Source organism: Saccostrea echinata, unplaced genomic scaffold, assembly GCF_033153115.1.
Source record: "Saccostrea echinata isolate AGI-Se365-2 ecotype Australia unplaced genomic scaffold, CSIRO_AGI_Sech_v1 ptg000003l, whole genome shotgun sequence".
Lineage (NCBI taxonomy): Eukaryota > Metazoa > Mollusca > Bivalvia > Ostreida > Ostreidae > Saccostrea > Saccostrea echinata.
The window spans coordinates 14,015,302-14,038,225 of record NW_026889752.1 but is presented as its reverse complement, the minus strand read 5'-3'; the positions used below and the strand labels follow the sequence as shown (position 1 = coordinate 14,038,225).

The 22,924-nt window shown below is 34.0% G+C and overlaps 1 protein-coding gene across 1 annotated transcript; it reads left to right on the top strand.

Annotated features, from left to right (window-relative positions):
- Positions 1 to 1,569: 1,569 nt before the first annotated feature.
- Positions 1,570 to 11,385, top strand: LOC133178491 (uncharacterized). The gene is made up of 6 exons (XM_061313185.1): positions 1,570 to 1,863; positions 1,948 to 2,016; positions 5,146 to 5,397; positions 5,640 to 6,107; positions 10,825 to 10,897; positions 11,008 to 11,385. The coding sequence occupies exons 1-6, from the start codon at positions 1,725 to 1,727 to the stop codon at positions 11,360 to 11,362; spliced, it is 1,356 nt and encodes a 451-aa protein (XP_061169169.1). The 5' UTR covers positions 1,570 to 1,724; the 3' UTR covers positions 11,363 to 11,385.
- The last annotated feature ends 11,539 nt before the right edge of the window (positions 11,386 to 22,924 follow it).

Here is a 22,924-nt window from a genome sequence, read left to right as displayed (position 1 = left end):
GATAAAAAATATAGCAGATGGATTGTTTAATGTGATGACTGGAACCGTTCTTCATTTAGAGAGGGGAAGTCCTCCAGTAGTTTACTAGGTAACCTAGTCACAGTATTCGAGACCACGTTCGGATGAGACCGTTTAAACCGAGGTCCCGTTTTGCACTAGATGCTGGCACAAAAAAGATCCCTCACTGCTCAATGGCCGTAAGTGCCGAGCATAGGTCAAAATTTGCAGCTCTCCACCGGCTAGTGGTGGCGTCTCCATTTGAGTGAAAAATTCTCGAGAGGGACGTGAAACAACACAAAAACAAACAAAAAAAATTACAGGATGAATAGGCAAGTGTCTACATTACCTTTTAAATCATCTGTTAAATCATTGCCTTGATCAGATGACCATTATGAAGGTTCGACCGTTTGTAGTACTGTCATTCATTTCTTCTTTTAATTCTAGAGAGTTCGCATCAAGGGAGGTAGTAGTTTTTTTTTTAAAATACCAGGAACAAGTGTTGATCGTTTTTGTTTTTTACCAAAAAAATAGGGGGGGGGGTGGATTGATTAACTGTTTTTATTTTATATATATATATATATATATATATATATATATATATATATATATATATATATATATATATATATATATTTGTAGAAGACACATCTGTCTAAAAATGAAACGAAGAATAAATGTCTACCCTATTGCACCTCAGAAAATATACCGTTTGAAAAGAAGGTATAATTGCTCCTTTTTAAGTACTTTAATGACACAAAAATCCCAATAAGCAGGGATATATGTATTTTTGAAAGATAAATATGATAAACAATGTACTTTCTTCAATTTCAGTCTTCTTTTCTTCTTAGTTTCTTTTCAGACAAAATTAAAAAAAAACAACAGACCAACAGTTCATCAATTAGTCCCCCTTTTGTAAAATCCAAAAAGATCAACAATTGTTCCTGGTTTAAAAAAACGATTACCTCCCTTGATGCCAACTCTCTAGAATAAACAATGTGCTTCATTCAATTTCCTACCACAGTTAATTGTTTGGATATTGTTTAGATATTGTATATTTTCTCATATATGTGAATACGTTAAAAATACAACATTCCATGCATTATCTGTGGCCATGGAAACACACAGCATGATTCTTGTAATTTTAACTTTTTTATTACTATACAAAATTGGGAAAGTTTTATTCAGATTAATTTTGTGATTTTTGCACTTTCCACTTTTTATAAGATAATTCTCAATAATTACAGACAGATTCTTTTAATTACTGTACATCAAAATTTATGGTTCATAGTTTGAATTATCTCATCAAAATACGTGTAAAAGTTTTGAAAATTTCAGTACATACATGTATATCCTGATTACAATAAATTTACGTATTTCCTAAGCAGAGTAGGAATTTCATTTTCAAAAATTAAGGAATTTGTACGAAATTACCGATTACACGTACTTTCTGTAACATATAGTTACATCAAACATTAAGACGTGTGTTGTTTCAATTTTAAGAGATAAATTGTTTTGACTCGCAAGAATCCACCAAATCTCTCCAAATTAAGACAAAGAGGGAGAATTTTTTTCAAGTCAATAAGATGCTATAGTTTCAGTCCGATGTCAGATAAGGAAATATTCATGGACAGAATGAGTCTGAAGAGATTTGTTTCCGTTTGACAAGTGAGGTTTATCAGCAGAGCCGGGCCCGTGGATTGATCGGCGAGGTTTGGTATCCAAACATGGGGAGACAAACATTCCAACAGGTAGGAAAAGCTTTCTGTTGCACTGAAAATGATTTTCTGTTATCAGTGATAGGAATGACAATGGCTCACATACATTTCTACATTTGCCTTCTGATTCCCTTCTCTTCTATAAATGGTAGGTGATTCTAGGAGTTCCTATATTTTTAGAATGCTTTGAAATAATGAAGAACAAATTATGAATCGTTATTTGTGTTTCCAGTGTATACAGTACTGAGTAATTCTCAGGAGTGTTATAAAGTAGACGGAAACAAAGATGGAATCCTTCCAGGTAATGTATTTCATTACATCCAACTTTCATCATCAAGTTATTAAAAAAGGAGTACATAAATACATATGATGCATTAGAATTTTACAAATCATGCAGAATCTTTCATAAAATGGATGGATGATTAGTTAATTGAAATAAAGCTATAGACTTTGAACAATACATTATTGAACAATATTTTTAAAAATTATACGAAGTTTTGTCACCGAAGAGCTAGAAAAATATGCCAAGTTGAGGGGACATAAAGTATTGATTAAATTGTGAATTAATTAATTTAGCTCATCCGTAAGATATATTTTCCTAAGAATATTCTCATATAGAAATAAAGAATAGAATCATATCATCCGCAATTTATTTAAAAATAAACAGACGAGTTATTCTGTTGGATACGATGTTAATTTGCTGTACAGTTATATATTTATAAATTATTTATCGATTCAATTTTATTTATTTATCCGCTTTCAAAAGGGAAATTTGCTTTTTCTTCTTCTTGGATGGGAATAAAGTTTTTTTTTTTCCTTGGAGGGTGGGGATGGGGGGTTTGTTTTTCTATTGCTTATTTATTTTAATTATTATTATTACTATTATTTTCGTATCTTCTTCATACTTGAGGATTGGTAAGAAGAAGGGATATATAGCTTATATTTATGATTTTTAAGTAAAGAGAACAATTTGATGTTTACGTTTTCTTAAAGCGACAGTACGGCTGCAAAATGTGTGCTTTTTCATCCAAATTTACCCAATATGTCATTAAGAAATAAGGTATAAAGTTGATGTAAGCAGTTTGAGAAACAGAAATATTCTCTACTCAAACAAAATTAACGTAATTAGAATCTGCCGGAAAATCAAGGGTCGTACGAACTGGAGCAATCTTAGATCTGTTTATTTGTACCACGTGAATTCCAAAACGGCACGTGCCTACACTATAGAGTTTACAGTTATAATGAATATTAGGTGAAAGCAATTTTCAAAAACACAAATTATCATAACTTTCTGATAAAATAATCTAAAATAATAATCGTAAAGATTTTAGTCTGCATTCAGGCGAATTTAACAGAATTAAAAGTACAAATGTTGACGTTTTGTGTATTGGGGTCCGAGAAAGGAAAAACCAACTAATCATACGTTATCGCGGCAAATGTCAAACAAAATATTTTTCTGCAGAATTAAAAAAAATTTGCATTTCAAACAGCAACAATGTTTATAAGTCAAAGATGTATTTTTTATGTTGAGTTTACACTATTTTTTTTTTCTTTGAAAGCGACGGAAAAATGAGAAATGATAACAAGTATCAACAAACCTGTCGAGTAGAACCTTCGAGACCCCTGCTTGAGTGTCGCCGAGTTCCCGTTTCTTCCTTATCCAGCGATTATATTAATCCCCAAACTAAATTTTAGTCAGGAAAGTTGCTTTTTCAAGTTCTATTTCAGTTTCTTTTTATTTTTAGTCGACTTTGTCAATGTAGCAGGCCTACCGGGATTCCCTCTCTAACCATGCTGTTTTGTTTATGAAAACTACGCATGCGTGCATAGCATGGAATGTGGAACCCCGAACACGTTGCGATGTATATATTTACGTCCCATAAATAACTATTAATTTTAATGAAGTAATCCAAATTAATTAATTGTAAAAGTTGTAATTTTCTGAAAGTTTATACATTTATGAGTAGTAAAAAAATGCCAAATCTTGTCGGAAAATTTTATCAAGTCAGTTTTTGATGAGATGCGCCGTACTGTCACTTTAAATGACTGTGTGTCTGGGCGTCGGCTGTTTATAATATTGTTGTTTTATTATTAATGGAACAGACATGTTAGGTAAAGCGGACAATATTTACTTTTGGATATATTACTCAAATGAGATAATTCCACTTGAAGCGGGTCCTGCAAATAGGTTGAGACAGGTAGGTCGGATATCTGTAAACCCAATTCCGTAAATAAACAAATTACGTGAGATTGCGCTCTGACTAAATTTTACATTATAAATCAACAGGACAGCTATTGTATTCAAGTTGCATCACTTTGTTGGTAAACTTACACCGCATAGTATATTTCTTACATGTGCTATATATTTGATATAATATATGATAAACAGTGCAATGTTAAAAATGTCGAGACATTTTAGAATAATTTAATTCTGATTGTAACGCACAATTTGATTGGATAAAAAATTTACTTTATATCGTAAAAATTGGGTTGCCTACGTCACAATGACTTGCGTCAGAGACGTATCGGTCCGCCTGACGTTACATTTAAATTTTGTACAATTTGAAGTCATTTTTTAAGAGAAAACATCTTTTTTTCTTAAACTAAATGAATGAAAATTAAATTATAAGGAATGAAATTAATAGCTACCCAATTTATACGGTATAAAGTGGGTTGGGGCAGTTTACGCTTTATAAACCGCTTCGCGGTATATAAAAAAGCGTAAACTGGGTAGCCATTAAATTCATTCCTTAATTAAAAAAATCTTTTAATGCTAGTATTTAACTGTCAATGGATTTCTAATAGCTGTGTATTGAAATCCTCACATTTGAAATAAAGTCACAGCTCACAAAAGTCATTTGCATCTGTAGATGTACCTGAAGTAAATTATCTCAGTGTGACTTTACAACAACAGCGGTGATTCAGACACGGTAGTCGACAATAAATAGCTATTCCTGCATTTCGATATTTGAAATTTTCTCGCTGAAATTCTAAGAGATTCATTTTGTATATAATCACTTCCGTAATCCAAAAAAAATCGGTACCAAACTGTATGGATTCTGTTGAAGATTAACATGTGATAAACTCACTGACAAACAGAATATGCAAAAATGACTGAGCAGACAACAATGTGACAGAGCAAATGGCACACAAAATCTGGTTTATGTTAGAACACTTAATATTGCGGTCTAAAATGCAGTAAGATAAATGTATAAGGTAAAAACTTTAAAATAGTTTGAAATAAATATATAATAAAACTATAAAATATTCTCATGTCAATTATAGATTTTGACTTATTATGTACTTTGTTATTATAGGTCAATGCCTCCTTTCTTCTTATAATAAATAAATGGTAAAAACACAATCTGGCCTGCTCCTCGGTAATTAATATGGCTTTATAGCGGCTTTTTGTTTGTATTTTTTATATAAGGAACCTACGTTGGAATTGTACATCTACAAAATGAAAAAATTGGAAGCATATGGTTTTCAAACGACACGGGGAGTAAATGTATTTGCAGATTCTCCAACAACCATTTCATTCAGAATGTGACTTACTACGGGATGCATATACCTGACATTCAAAGTTTATTTGATACCGGATGTCATATAGTGAAAAATAACAAAGTGGAAAAAATTGGATATAATTGTGCGCTCAATATAACAGAGAAAAAACATATAAATGGTGAGTATGTCTGCGTCTGTGTTGTCAACACTCAGCATGTAAACTAAAATTCGAGATGTAGATTTATTTTCTTATTTCTGAAGCACTTTTATGGTGTATTTACATTGTATTCCATAAAATATGCCCTCTTCACACAATTGTATTGTTTTTATAGATTTTTTATAGATCTATTTTCGTTATCTTCCCCTTTTTCGTAATTGTTATTGAATCAAATGTATTGCAATATCCTTGCACTATTTCAGATGTCAATTGTACAAATACCGCTATCGCCTCCTCTCCATTGTCCACTACCTTTATAATTCCTACAGATCGATTAGAAACAAGACCGTTGTCGACTTTTACCACTATTTCACCAATGATTAGTGCCTCAGAAGCCATACCCTCCTCTGGATCTGGTTCTCCGGAACAGTCGTCAGGCTCTACTGGACACTCCACAGAGTCTGTAGTTAGTACTGTAAGGGGTACAACAACTGTAACTCATAAACCAGGAACAAAGTCACACGTGTCGTCACTCACTCTACTAACTATTGCGTCTGTTAGTCTTACAGCTGTTACAACTAATCCAACTAAACACGGCAGTCCTTATGGTTTAACGTCAGAGAAGGTCTCACCTTCACCAGAGAATGTAAATCCTTCAGCAGGGCTGACCACTGATCAGCGTTTAGAGATCACGACTATAAACAAAACAGAGACAAGTTCTGGCCTAACATGTATGTATTCTATCAGCCGAAAAGATTTGTTAACACTTTTCAAAAAAAAGACGGAATATCTGTTGTGTATATGGTAAACTTGTAAAAAATTAGAAGTATTTTTGGAGGTTTGTAACAATTACTAAAAACTAGTTTAGTTTAAGAAGTATTTTATTCATGATATACATAAATGTATACACAATGAATATGGATTGAACAGCAGGCAAAATGGCCTATATAAGTTCTCTCCATTAAAGATCAAGGTACAAATCATGAAATGTTACAATAATATATATCATAACTTTTACAAAGACATGTATTTTAGACTAATATCTGTTGTGTATATGGTAAACTTGTAAAAAATTAAAAGTATTTTTGGAGGTTTGTAACAATTACTAAAAACTAAGACAACAAATTAAAACAATAGCATACGCAACAACAAGCAACAAGCCAAACGTCATCAATATTTCGACTTCTCAACTTACCATATCAAAGTATTTCTATTATAGTTGCAAAGAAAATATTTCTCCAATACTTTTAAATAATAAAACAGCCTTTTATGAGGTCAATCAGAAGTGTATATCGACATCACAGAAAAGCATATGCACTTCGCACTTGCGAGGTTGTTATTAATTTTTATGCCCCCGTATTCAAAGATTCGGGGGTATATAGTTTTTGCCCTGTTTGTCCGTCTGTCTGTTTGTCTATCTGTTTGTCGTTTGTCCGCAAAAACTTTAACATTGCCCATAACTTTTGATTGGTTGGAGCTATTACTTTCATATTTCACATGTGTATACCTTGTGACAAAACTTTTCTTTGGGTACCATCATATTTGACCTTTTGACCTTGATCTTTGAGTTTAACCCAGTTTTGCAAAACTTAAACCAACTTTAACCTTGGCCATAACTTTTGAACAATTGGTGCTACGGCTTTCATACATGTACTTCACATGTGTAATCCTTGTGACAAGACTTTCCTTTGGATACCAACAACTTTGACGCTTTGACCTTGACCTAGGAGTTTGACCTACTTTTGGAAAACTTTAATCTTGGCCATAACTTTTGAATAGTTGGTGCTAGGGCTTTCATACTGCATATGTGTATTTCTTGTGACAAAACCTTCCTCTGGATACCAACAATTGTAGCACATTGACCTTGATATTGGAGTTTTACATACTTTTGGAAAACTTTAACCTTCGCAATAACAATTGAATAGTTGGTGCTAAGACTTTCATACTTCACATATGTAATCCTTGTGACAAGACCTTACTTTGGATACCGACAACTTTGACCCTTTGACCTTGACCTTGGAATTTGTCCTACTTTTGAAAAACTTTCACCTTGGCCAAAGGCTTTCATACTTCACATGTGTATTTCTTGTGAAAAGAAGGCCTTTCCTTGGGCACATTAATTTTGACCATTTGACTTTGACCTTAATGTTTGAATTACTTTTGAAAAATTTTAACCTTTTCCATGATTTGCATTTGAGAAAGTTTAACCCTCATTATAAGTTGCCAAACTTGTTTTTTGTTGTTTTTTGGTTTGGTTTTGTTTTGTTTTTTTATGCCCCCGGATCGAAAGATCCCGGGGGTATATTGTTTTTGTCCTGTCTGTCTGTTTGTCTGTTTATCTGTTTGTCTGTCTGTCTGTTGTCAACTTTGACCTTGCCCATAACTTTTGATTGGTTGGAGCTATGACTTTCATATTTCACATTTGTATTTCTTGTGACAAGACCTTTCTTTGGGTACCATCGTATTTGACCTTTTGACCTTGGAGTTTGACCCACTTTTGCAAAATTTTATGAGACTTTAACCTTGGCCATAACTTCTGAATAGTTGGTGTTTGGGGTTTCAAACTTCACATGTGTATTCTTTGTGACAAGGCCTTCCTTTGGATACCAACAACTTTGATCTTTTGACCTTGACCTTGGAGTTTGACCTACTTTTGAAAAACTTTAACCTTGGCCACAACTTTTGAACAGTTGGTGCTTGGGGTTTCAAACTTCACATGTGTATTTCTTGTGACAAGACCTTCCTCTGGATATCAACCTCTTTGACCCTTTGACCTTGACCTAGGAGTTTGACCTACTTTTGAAAAACTTTAACCTTGGCCATAACTTTTGAATGGTTGGTGCTAGGGCTTTCATACTTCACATATGTAATCCTTGTGACAAGACCTTCCTTTGGATACCAACCACCTTGACCCTTTGACCTTGACATAGGAGTTTGACCTACTTTTGAAAAACTTTAACCTTGGCCATAACTTCTGAATGGTTGGTGCTAGGGCTTTCATACTTTACATATGTAATCCTTGTGACAAGACCTTCCTTTGGATACCAACAACTTTGACCTTGACCTTGATGATTTACTTACTTTTAAAAAAAATTTAACCTTGGCCATAACTTTTGAACAGTTGCAGCTAGGGCTCTCAAATTTAATATTTTTTATCTTTTGGCCTGGATTTTGATTTGCATTTGAGAAACTTTAACCTTCGCCATAAGCTGCCATACGGGGGCATCAGTGTTTCACAAACACAGCTTGTTTGTTTTTGTTTTTGTTTTTTTTTTTGTTTGGTTTTTGTGTTTTTGTTTTGTTTGTTTGTTTTTTTTCTTCAATATTTCTATTGAGTGACTGAATTGAACGGATACAATTGTTAAATTATTTTCTTTGGGGCAAATAAGAGACAAAAAGAATAATTACAGTTTAATTTGTATGTGTTTAATAATGTTCATCTTGCATTTTATGATTAGTATAAAAAAAACCAAAAAGCCAAACAAAAACAAAAGAAATAAACATACAAAAACAACCAAAAATTGACAAAGGTTTCGGCTGAGAAAACACCAATAAACACATTTACGTAACGCAGTTCGACCGAATATCTAAAAATACAATTTTTGCAAGATTTGTTAAGATGCAAAGGCTGAGTTTTATCTGCACGTCATTTTGCTGAATGATCTTTACTTCGGAGGATAAAGTTGTTCGGGCGACTGTTGTACAGCAGGTTGCTATGAGGGAGAACAACGCTTTTCTTTATGTAATTGCTGAGAGTCTTAAGAATTGTCTCTCTTTGTGCTTTTAACTACTAAAACCCCATTTACATTAAATTGACTAGCTCTCAACGATCTTCGAACAATTGCTCAGCCATCTGTATGCTCTCAGTGTTCTCACACTCCGTCGTCTTTTCAATGAGTCAAAGGTAATAAGTCTCTCAAGGAAAGCCCATTGTCATCAGAGTAGACCAATGCACTTTTAATAAAGTGCATAATTTTTAAAATTTGAATGATATAACGCCGTTTTATCCGCCATGTTACCGTTCAAATTTTGCTACTCACCGTCAGAAGTTAAGAAATAGTGATGGCAGGTATATGACGTCTGTTACCAAATAACAGAGCGTCATTCTAGTCCGAGGCAAAGCAAAATCAATGAAAATCAATTTGCCCGACCACACAGTAATAATTGTTTTGTTTAATGAAAATTTAAACAAATTAAAAAATGTTTTTGTTTTCATTCATGAACATTCAACAACTCTTTGAAAACAAATTCCTTACACACACTTTTGCATTTCATGGCACATTTTAGCAGTTCCTCTCGTATGAAATAAGGGAATATTTCAAATAAGACTATCTCTCTTCCTCAGTTCGGATTAGAACTTTCCAGTTATGCCGAGCGATTCTTTGATTGTATGTTATTTACGTTCAATTCAAGAATTCACTCATATAGAGACGTCACCATACATCGTGAAGAGCTTCAAATTTAGACCTTTACTCGGCACTCAGGGCCATTGAGCGATCGCGTCAACGGTTACGCCTCCTGTCACACAGGACCTCGATTTTTGTTTGTTTGCTTGTTTAACGTCCCTTTCGAGAATTTTTCACTCATATTGAGACGCCACCACTTGCCGGTGGAAGGCTACAAATTTTAGACCTCGGCACTCATGGCCATTGAAGCATTGAGGGATCTTTTTCGTGCCAGTACCTACTGCGACACGGAACCTCGGTTTATACGTTCTCATCCGAAGGACCAGTCTCCACGTCCCGGAGTGGGATTCGAACGTAAGGACTAACACCTTATTCTGCGACTCTATAGTAAACGCTCTAACCACTGCACAACGCGAGCGAATGGCCTAAGTTTTTTAAGGTGTCATCCGAAAGACTCAAATTTCACTTTAAAGTACCGAGCGCTTGGCAAAGAAACAGTTGCTGTACCTATTTCTTTGTCGACTGAAGTCTGTCGCAGCCGAGAGTTGAACCCAAGACATTCCGAGCGAGCCCTCTACCGATAGCTACCGTAATGGTCCTGTCTTCTAAATAGTTTTCACCTACATCGAGAAAACATGAGATGTATTTTGCCATTTCGATCCCCTAAAAGTTGTTCGGCATCGGTAGTGCTAAGGAATCTTTCCACTGCCTTATACTCGTTCGTGTAGTCATGGTTTATTATGGCGTCAGTTTTTTTTTTTTTTTTTTTTTGGGGGGGGGGGGGGGGGGGGAGGAGTCTCGAGAGTATTATTACGTCAAAGTTAATCTTCTATTCAGAAATCAATAAAAATGTGGGGAAATTCCAAAATGAAATATCACTTATGTTCATTGTCTCTACACAGAGAGTATTTCTTATTGAGTATATCGAAACAAATTGGTAAATTGTATCTTAACCAATCTGATTTCAGTTTTTAACATGAATGTGTAATATCTTCACATTAAACTAAGTGGTTGAGGATTTTCAAGAGGTTTTCTTTTTTAGTGGAAATAATCATCCCCCTCGTTCTAGCAGTCGTCCTCCTTTCCTTCATTATACTTATCTTAGTATGCATCAGGTAAGTTCATCTGTTTCAATGTCAATATATTTTGTTGTAAAGGTACATGTTTTATACATCTGTTGATTATTTACTTTTTTACTCTTAAATTTTCCATTGTATTTAAATAGAAAACAGCGGGAAAAGAAACGAATATTTAAGTACGAGGTATCCCCGACACCAAGTCTTCGTCTACAGGAATCTAATTCAGATAAAGAGGAGATTCTGAAGTATAACAATGAGTTTCATGAGTACGGAACTAAACACAACATCTTATATGAAGGTGATGATTATTGTGAACATGGTATTTTTAATAAAGCCTTTATTGAGACCCATCCAGGGGCCAGCAAGAAAAAGGATGAAAGAGTGTATGCGCCCACTCTAGAACGTCATCCAGAAGAACTAGTTCTGGAAGAAGAAGAACCGGGTACCAGTACACAATATGTTCTTAGCAATGACAAGGAGAACATTGTTCCAACTGAGTAATTCAATAAAAATGTTAAGCCCATGAAAAAGAAAAAAGGGACTATAAGTAAGAGGTATGGAAGGACATGATCTGGATATTGATAACTGATTCATTTATCTCCATGATTACTATTGTTTCTTCCTCATTTGCTCTCACTGGGCTACATATATTTTTGTTTCCATCACTTATTAACATACACGTAATGCATAATCATACTCATGTGCTTGCAAAACTTTTGCTTTCCCAATTATTTTAAGCAGATTCGCTTGAAATCTTTTTTTTGGCAAATTATTTTGATAAGGAAAAATATATAGTCACCAGGCCCTATCGCCTTTGAGTTCAACGTCATTGTTCCTCAATGTCCGCTCCCTCTGCCTCAATGCACTTTTCTTGACGAGATACCCTGGAGTAACCTCTCACAAGTATAAAAATAGCGGATTAAAGCATGCTTCATCATTATCCTTTCCAGCCCTATGCAGAAATCCCATATGAAGCTCGAATTATATTTTGTGTAGGGATGAGTTGATATTCGAATATGAATTTAAGATTCGAATATTCGGTGTTTTTTCAGATTTCATAAAAAGAAGTACTGTGATTAATAAAGTTTGGTTAGAACAGTGCTGGAATTATCCCTGTTTAATTTACTAGCGATTAATTTCGATCGCCTGATTTCTTTCACTACTTTCTTATCTTTTAGATTTACTAAATTACATGTAATTTGTTTTGAGTAAGGTGTTAAAGAATTGTACAATAATGCTTTATGTATAATACAAAACGTACTTGCATAGTTTTATTAGTTAAATGCGATGGGATCTAGAATCGAGGACAACAAAATGAAAACCTTCTTAGAATGTCTAAAAGACGTGAAGCGTATACTTATCAAAACAAATTTAATTGATCATTCAAATGAATGTTCAATAGAATTAGACTGTAATTAATATTGTAAAGGGCTCAATTTCAGAATAAATGATTATATATTGGGTTGTACATAATCCTGAATTTCATATTCATTATCGGGAAATTAGTTAATTATGTAGGAAAATTGTCGTTGGAAATATTTGTTTATATTTTAAAAACATTGTATCAAAGATTATAATTATATCTCTAATTAGGCAGATAATTGTAATTTATTACAAATACTGAAATCTGAACAGTATACCGTTACGATTATCTTGCGTTTGGCAAGACGACTGGTTCCTCAGTTGGAGGTACTATAAATACACATGTTTCATTTGTTAAAATTATACTTTTCTATATTTAAATCAATTATTTATTTCAAACATTGACAAATATCAAATTTCTTATTGTACAACTACAAAAGTCTTCATACAATTTTACTTCCAATATCTTGCGCTAAACCTTTCATGAGAGTAGCTAGGATGTTGCAATTTAAAAATAAAAAGATTTAATTTATTTTATCGAATATTCGAATATATTCGAATACTTTCATTGAATATTCGAATATGAATCATTGCGAAAATTGACATCCCTAATTTTGTCACATTATGCTTTCCAATTATACTTGCTTTGAGTTTCAATTTTTATTTTAACCTTTTTAAATCGACCTGAAGGGGAAATATTTGGCAATATTCAATTGAGTATCTTTCAAGAAGGTGAGCATTTGAGCCCAGGCTCCACCATTCATGCTTGTATAGTTTAATAGGAATATAACTTAGTCATGCACCCAATATGTAAATGTGAGGTCTGATTTTTTTTTTTAGATATGAAAAAATAGTTTCATTCTGTTCATTTGCAAATTGACCATACTGGAGCTATAATGGCGGCAGATTCCATAAAGGTTTATATAGAGAAAAATACGAAAATTTGCAAATGTTTATGTGCAAATCAGTATAAAGATATAGTTTTACTGAAGGACAGATCACAGATTTGGTGTTTTGTCATTTTTTATGATGAAATAAAGTATTTACTGTATGGAAGCTCATTTAGGACCTATCAAAAATATTTTTGAATTCGATATTATATAAATACTACATGTAGTTGAGTGTAACATTGAAAATTTTCATCCCAAGAAAACTATTGTCAACCAAGGCGCATCCTTATTCATATAAATATATATTTGTATATGAATAAATATATTCATTATATTATACTGAATGTTTTATACAAAAACATATTACAGTGAAACTTGCGAGCATAAATTCTGCGCAGTCAATATGTTTTGGAATATCACCCGTCGTCAAGCAATGTTAACTGTTGCTACGCTGGAGGGCGTGGCTTCATTATTCAGCGGGTAATAGTGTTTCTAACAAATGTCTTTCGACAAATCAGATTCAACTAATTTACATGAAAGTATAATATAACGAATTGTCGAATTTGTTATAACGATTTTAATTCGATATAACAATTTCTTTGAATTCGTTATAACGAATTGAATTTGTTATAACAAATTAATTGAATTCGTTATAACGAATTGTAAAAAAATGTTATTACGAATTAAATTCGTTTGAACGAATTCTAAAATTTCTTATAATGAATTAAATTTGTTTAAACAAATTCAAAAATTTGTTTTAACGAATTATTAAATTCGTGTAATCAAACTCAATAATCGGGGCTGTAGAAAATTTACCGGTATATGAATTCGATACAACGATTTGTCGAATTCGTTTTAACGAATTTAATTCATTATAACAAAGTAAAGAATTCGTTTTAATTAATTTAATTTGTTATAACAAATTAAATTCGTTATTCATGTAACACGTTTTAAAATTCATTATTATCTACCATTTAGTCGAATACTGACTGACGTTTTTATACTAATTGTTAGGCCATTATTTTAACACTGAACTGTCTATGGATTTTTCCGTTTTCCCGATCATGACAATGAGCACACGGCAGGCGTTATGGATCGACAGGGAATGCTTACTTCTCCATGGCACCTGATCCCACCTCTGTTTTTAGACGTCCATGTTTGCTCTGCTCCCGATCTGTATTGTTTCAATGGATTTTTGAGCTTGATTTCTCTTCGATATCTCTATATTTCATTTACAAACAAGATTTTTGTAACGACCATAAAATTTGCGTAAAGTTTACCTTAAACGGGGTTAAATCCTTGTAACATCAACTTATTTGTATGAGAAAAGTTTACTTCGGTTTAAAAATTGATCCTACTCAGAGCATGATCTTGCGTATCTAATCGGTTGGGAGACATAAACACCAGCTGATAGTGAGATATTACTACATAAATAAGGGAAGCTGACGATGAAAAAACTGAAGGCATCTCTTTGTCACAGTTTAATTGTTAGTTGGTCATTAGTGTCTATAGTCAATATATAGTTTCAAATATGAAATAGATGTGCTGGACTCTGGTAGTGTCTTATTTCGAGTTCACTGGGATATATCCAGTTGACGCATGAATGGAAGTTTGTTTGTTTGTTTGTATGTTGTTTAACGTCCCTCTCGAGAATTTTTCACTCATATGGAGACGCCACCACTTGCCGATGGAGAGCTGCAAATTTTGACCTATACTCGGCACTTACGGCCATTGAGCAGTGAGGGATCTTTTTCGTGCCAACACCTACTGCGACACGGGACCTCGGTTTATACGGTCTCATCCGAAGGACCGGTCTCCACGTCCCACAGTGGGATTCAAACCCGCGACGTAAGGAGAATGGAAGGAATTATTATACTTCTGTTAAAATGTTCCTATATAAAGTTAAGAAGGTAAAATAACTATCTTTGATAGTCTGAAAATTTCCACGCATAGCAAAGCTATACCCCGGGGTATAGTTTTTGCTATCCAACCCTCGGAAAATTTTCATGCAATTTTTGCCGCCAGTTTTGATTTCCTATAATCAATCTATAGACTGATGATGTCATCCTGACTTCAGTAGCATTGTGACGTCATCAAGATTTCAGCTCATTCTAGCAGTGTTATCTTATTCCAAATACTTGTTCAAAACTATTATAATTATTCTTTTCATGTTTTGCCTATGAGACTGTAGTATCAGGTAAAACAAACCCTCAGAAATTATGATATACATCAGTATAATAAAACACTTATCCATAAGCTGTGAGTGGGATAGCTCTTTCATCAAACCCTTGACAGGAACTATTCCCTTCGGGCAAGCCCTCGGGGAATAGTTCCTGTCCCGGGTTTGATAAAAGAGCTATCCCTCTCACAGCCAGTGGATAAGTGTATACTATTGTTCATAGATAGTAGTTGATATGTCTTAATGTTGAATTGAAGGCCACAACCGTTTTTGAATAAAGTCTGCTTTATAGGAATAAAAAAAAACAGGTCGGCTAATTAACCCTCTTACTGCCAGAACTGTGTCAAAATTGTGCAGTTGATACGCCAGAACTTTTGCTTACAAGTATCAATATGCATTGAATATTCTTTTAATGATAAGCAATAGCCTATAAAGATAATTTTTTATTGTAATGATTTTATGAATTACTAAATAACGAACACAGGGACATTTCAATTCTGTGTTAATGACGTCAGCTCCCTTGTTAGTATTACGTAACAGTCATAAAAAATCCACGTAATTTGGCAAAGGTAAAAAATTTTATAATAGAGAGGTTGAGTTTCTAAACGTGTACGCGTACGTGTACGTGTGTACAAACTTTGACATACACGTACACGTTTTTTGTAATTTGTCTGTTGAGATTTTAAAGACGTGTAACGTGAACGTGTAGACTGTAATCGATGTCTCTGTTTCAACTATTTAGTAGTTTTGTGACATTAGTTTGACTTTAGTTAGTGAACAAAACATGGTTAAAATAAGTGTTCATGAAACTTAACATCCTAAATAATTAACAACAATAACGGTTTCACACATAAATTGACTAGTTTTTATTGAAAAAGCTACAAGTTTACACCTACGTGTAGATGCCTTTTTACAAGTTGTAGGAACGTGTAAACTTATCAACGCCAAAACTGGTGACGTAATACGCAAGAAATTTAGGTAATTCCCCTACTAGACGTACCCGTACACGTACACGTATGAAATCTCAACCTCTCTAATGTAATATGAACGATTTTAGCATAACGATGAACAAACTTTTTTTTTACTTTTACGCTGTTTAAAATATTACTTAAAAATGTCTTATTTAGATGAGAGAATCAGTGGTAAAAAAATAAAAAAGAACAATGTATTTTAATTATAAATTCAACACTATTTTATGGAAACGTTTTGCTAGGAAAACGTTATCTAAATAAGCCCCAGTCTTCGCCTAGAAAAGAGGTTTTTAGACAAAATAAATGCATGTTTTCTTTACAATCTATACGATATGGGACGCAAAAAATATAAGACTTGGGTTTATTACCATTACTTTTTTAAAATGTTTAAATTAATAACCAGGGATCGAAGACCCCCCCCCCCCCCCCCGAAAAAGGAGAAACTTTCTCATTTTTGCTGAGAGAGGAATTTAAGATAACCACATTTTTTTACGATTTCAAGTAAAGAAAATCAAGAAAATGTCATACATGTGACAAGTAATTTAAACAAGAGGCCCAAGGGCCTTAACGGTCACCTGAGTATCATAAAACAATTTAGAGAATCCATAGAGTATAAAATGAACTAAAAGGTGAACCTTTGTTGCCCAAAAGCAAGAAAAATAGGGTGATCAGGATCAACAAAATAATTAGTCTAGTATTCATTAACAGTTCATAAATTAGGTTCTAATCTCTTCCCCATTTATCACTCTCACCATAAGTATATTAACAAACTATCACTGCTTCTGTAATATTTTAATTCCTTGTTGAAATCTCTTACATTGGCCTCTCTTGGTCTTTGATGAACATTTCATAAGACAAGTTATTTTTGTCTGATTTTTATTTATCTACTACTTTCAAGTCCACCTGATCATTAAAACTAAGAAAGTACTTTTTGTATTATACAATAACAATTCTTGCATAATTCTCCTATTCTATTAGCCTTTCAAGTACATTATTTACAGTGATTAATTATCAAAAGTAAAATGGCAAAGGGGAATAACTCCTCTCAGTAGAATACAAATTAATAGAGCCCTGGCCAGGACCAGAACACTTGAACAAATGGTCCAGATGTTCAAAAATCTGGTAAAAATACCCTTCCTTATTAAAACTTTTACTCTTTTTGCCTCTGACATGCCCAGGTGCAGAGGAGATTTTTAAAGAAATATTATAATGCATTTTTACTACAGATTCACTATATTCACTATATTATCAATAGAGCCTCCCCCCCCCCTTCCCCACCGAGAAACACCAGAGCCTCTCACCCTGGGACCAGAAGTTTGCTCACCATAAGTAATCACTTTGTTTGTCTGCTTAACACTAAGAGCAGACAGGATTATTTAATAGAATCAATGCATTTTCACTATATTTTCAAGAGCCCCACCCTTACACCAGCAAATCTGACCCAGGGGGTCATGAAATTCACTACTCTGGAAAAAGCACTCTTGCTCATCATAACTATACACTTAGCGTCTTTGCTTTTTAACCAGAATATTTTCAAAGAAATTTTGCTTTTTCGCTATATAATCAATAGAGCCCCCTCCCCCCCCCCCTTTTCACCAGAACCCTTGATCCTGGGAGCCTGAAATTCACAATTTTGGAAGAGGCATCCTTGCATATCATAACAATATATTTAGTTTATTTAAATAATACCCAGGGGCAGAAAAGAAGATTCTCAAAGAAATAATTCACCTTCACTATAGGATCTATATAGCCCCACCCTAGCACCAGAACCCCTGTCCCTGGGGCCATGAATTTAACAAATTTGGAAGAGGCATCCTTGCTTATCATAACAATGTATTCAATTTGTTTAAATAATAACCAGGAGTACAGAAGATTTTCAAAGAAATTTTGCTTTTTCACTATATAATCAATAGAGCCCCCCCCCCCCTTTTCACCAGAACCCTTGACCCTGGGGCCATGAATATCACAAATTTGGTAGAGTCAGCCTATCATAACTATGTATTTAACTTTTTTAAATAATACCCAGGAGTAGAGAAGAAGATTTTCAAAGAAATTTTGCTTTCTCAATATATAATTAATAGAGCCCCCCCCCCTTTTCACCTGAACCCTTGATCCTGGGGCCATGAAATTCATAATTTTGGAAGAGGCATCCTTGCGTATCATAACTATTATTTAATTTGTTTAAATAATACCCAGGGGCAAAGAAGAGGATTTTCAAAGAAATAATGCACCTTCACAATATGATCTATATAGCCCTGCCTAGCACCAGAACCCCTTACCCTGGGGCAATGAATTTCACAATTTTGGTACAGTCACTCTTGCTAATCATAACTATGTATTCAATTTGTTTAAATAATAACCAGGAGTAGAGAAGAAGATTTTCAAAGAAATTTTGCTTTCTCACCATATAATCAATAGAGCCCCCCCCCCCTTTTCACCAGAACCCTTGACCCTGGGGCCATGAATTTCACAATTTTGGTAGAGTCACCCTTGCTTATCATAACTATGTGTTCAATTTGTTTCAATAATACCAAGGAGTAGAGAGGAAGATTTTCAAAGAAATAATGCACTTTCACTATATGATCTATATAGCCCCGCCCTAGCACCAGAACCCCTGATCCTGGGGCCATGAATTTCACAATTTTGGTAGAGTCACCCTTGCTTATCATAACTATGTATTCAATATGTTTCAATAATACCCAGGAGTAGAGAAGAAGATTTTCAAAGAAATAATGCACTTTCACTATATGATCTATATAGCCCCGCCCTAGCACCAGAACCCTTGACCCTGGGGCCATGAATTTCACAATTTTGGTAGAGGGCTCAATGCTTATTACAATCATGCCAACAGTTTGACCCCCTGTTGTCAAGGAGTAAAGAAGAAGATTTTTAAAGATTGCATTAATTTTGGTGGTTTTAGCCCCACCCCTCAGGCCCCAGGGGGGCAGGGACCGTGAAATTCACAAATTTTTTTCCCCTTCACACATAAATGCTATAAGCGAAAATTGGCTGAAATTGGTTCAGTGGTTTCAGAGAAGAAGCTGAAAATGTTCAAATGTTAACACACGACGCACAACGCACGACGGACGACGACGGACGAAAACGGATAGCAATAGGTCACCTGAGTGACTCAGGTGACCTAAAAAAAAGTGTTTATAACAAAAGTAGATTTATAGATTTAGCCGAAAACCGGAGGGGGGGGGGGGGGGAAGGGGGGCTAGCAAACGACACATACACGCTTGTTACAAATATTCATAAGGGGGGGGGGGGGGGTAATATTATCATGTGTAACATTCATAAAATCTAACTCTTCTTTTGGTTTGTGCATGAAACTTAATTCTGAGTTCGAAGTACTTTAATACATAAGTAACATTTTAGCAAAACCTGAATATAACGAAGGAAATTCTAAACGCTATAATGAATTTTTATTTTCGGAACATTCAGTTATTTGAAAATTGTTTCATGTAAAAGTGCATATGGAGTTTATCTATTTTATAGCCGTAGGAACCGGAAGGGGAGGCATGAGGGGACCGCACCCCCCCCCCCAATAATTTTGCCAATATATATATTAAATTGTGTAAAACATATAGTAAGTATACGCTCTACTTTATGCTTGGGATCAATGATAAAATGAATAACGTCTGCATGATAACTTTTTTGCTTGACGAGGAGTTTCTATTTGAAAGTCCTCCCATGAAAATATTTGGTTGTGCCCCCCACCCCCACCCCCCTAAAACAAACAAACAAATTGAAATTGCTTTCTATACATTTTAAACTGAAATGCTCGACAATATATAAATAAAAAATTCAACCAAAAATTTTAAGGATTTAAAATTCATATATTGTATGTCCGTTCTGATGCTATGATATGAAAATAAAACTATTTAGGCAAGTGGTTTACGATGGGCTTAATTTTACAAATCTACATGATTGTAAAATTTTGCTAATATAATTATTCTGTTCAAAATTGTTTGCAGATTTGCAGGGTAAATCGAAATCCAAAGGCACCTCTAAAGAATGAATTAATATATAGATAATTTCGGAAACATATGGGATTAAAGAAACACACAGCTTACGCGTATTTGCAGAACACAACATTTCCTCAAATTAATCGTTTGTTAGATATTGCTTGCGTAAAATTTCGAAATTTCAAAATTATTGTAAAAGTTAATAATGTACCATTTTCAAAAAATTAATATAAAGAAGAAACGCAAGTTATTCGAATAATACTTCTTTTTTCTCTTATAGTTACTAATTGGTAAGACCTACCTGTAATATATAAGTATGCATTAGGTATATGTACACTCTTTAGCTGTCAATTTAGTATTGCAATAATCCTAAATGAAAAGCCAATATCGGCCTTCCTACTTTTGGTGTAGAATGTTCGAACTCTCCGACGTTATTGCATTAAAAAAGTTGAAATTTCCAGCCTCATCCAGATTTCTTTTGTTGGGGGGGGGGGGGTATTGTTCTTTTTAATGGTAAAAATACCTGTTTCAGAAAAAACTGTAGCAGAACAAATCCAATCAATGAAAGTCGTTTTTTTAAAACAGAAAAAGCTAATTTGAAATTCTTCCTACCGAGTTTGATCAAATGGAACTTGGTTAGCTAAAAATTTTAATCTTTATAATTTAATTTACTATCATGAAGTGTAAAAAATGATATGATTTCGTCTCAAAACTGCCTATAACCTGTACAAGTGTTGTCATGTCATGAATTTACAGGGTGGTAGTTGTCATGTTGTAATTTTTTTGTATTTACTGCCACTCGGTGAATTCAACATTTACAACATGACAGTGTTTTATTAGTCCCCTACCGGTGAAACCGGAGGGGACTATAGGTTTCCTTTGAGTCTGTCCGTCCGTCTGTCTAGCTGTCTGTCCGTCTGTCTAGCTGTCCCTCTGACTGTCCGTCAGTCTGTCCCACTTTGTTTTCCGCACTTTTCTCCGAAACGCTTAAAGATATTGAGCTAATTTTTGGTATGTAAGTGTATCTTGATGTTCCGCTTCATTGTTTTTTGACGGAATTACGACCTCTTAAATTTCTAAGGGTTTTGGCAATTTTTTTCTAAACGCTTGCAGATATTGAGATGATTTTTGGTATGTAACTTTACCTTCATTAGTTGTAGATCAGGTTTGCATTTCATTCCGCTTCAATGGTTTTTCACCGAATTATGGCATTTTAAATTTTAAGCAGATTACACATGCCGATAGGGGACTAGTATTGCTAATGCAATACTCTCAGAATGCTTGTTTCAGTGGCATAGCTGGGTAAAGATAATGTGGATACATGTATATGCTTTTCTGACTCAAGCAAAAGTGTCTAGAGCAGCATTAACACCCCCACCCTCCAGCGGGTAGGGGGAGGGGGGTTGAACAGAAATTGACTACATTTAGGAGTGTACGATTGTACGATCTTTGAATACTGAAAAAAAATTATTAAAACACATTCTCTCTTCAAAATATTTTGTTTTTTATTTCTTTTTTATTTCCTTTTTGAAGGGGAGGGGATGTTCATGTGGATACTTTGACATGCGCGCTTACATACATGTATAGTAGCTAATCCACTGTAATTTATAAAAATTTGGAAATATTTATCCCGCGAACATTTCTTTATTTTGTCCAATTTACAGAGGTATGCATGTACATAGTACGAACGCTTTCTGTTACTCGGAAACATATCGGAGCTAAAGAAATCAGAAGTGTTCCACAGAAACAGATTCATCAATATGTAACCATATGGCTGGTGCGGGCGAAAAAGTTTTTTTTTCTCTTTATCTTCATGATAATCAATAATTTATTAAAGATGCACTATTTCAAAACATAAACTGTTTGCCTTCTTTTTTTTTTTAAAAAAAAAAAAAAAAGATGTCCATAGGTCATATGATCCACTTTTAGTACTCCTGATATGATTTTCTAATATTCCCATTCCTTTTTTTTTTTTTTTTTAATTACAAAATAGACATAAACGTTTTCTGACTTATTTCTAATCAGATAAATATATTCATAATCTAATTCTCCTGTATATATTCTGGCCTCAAGATCATTAAGCAATCCTAGACTTAATTCAACATTTCAGTCAGGCATGAAACGTGTTATTCATTATATTTATTAAACTAACCTTTGAAAACTAAAAACTAAAATTCACAGGGGATTGGGGCGTGGTGGTGATTTTCTTGAGTCAGATTATTTATTTCAATACCCTTGCAGGACAGAATATTTATTTCTAAGGGACATTTTTTAGATTTTATTTTATTTTATTTTTTCACCTAGAAAACTTCCCATAATTCTCAGGAAGAAGACTTTATTAATCACATGCAAAAGTGTTTCATTCCAAATTCTGACCCCCCACCCACCCAACCCCGGATCAAATGGTCAGCCCCTTAATAACACGAAAGGGAAACATCCTAAATTTTATTTGTGCTTCTATAAAAAAAATAAAATAAGACAATGCTAGTTTACTGATCATACTTTGCATTTTTTATTGCTAACAAAGATTTCAAGCCTTCTCTTTGAATATTCTATTATATCTATGCCAAACTTCACCACGATGTTTTCAGATGTTGTTAATGAAGCTGGACACTGTCTGTCAATACATCTCCTACTTAGATTCTGTCATTGTATCTTGTTCTGATGGAGTACTTGAAACCACCATGAAGAAG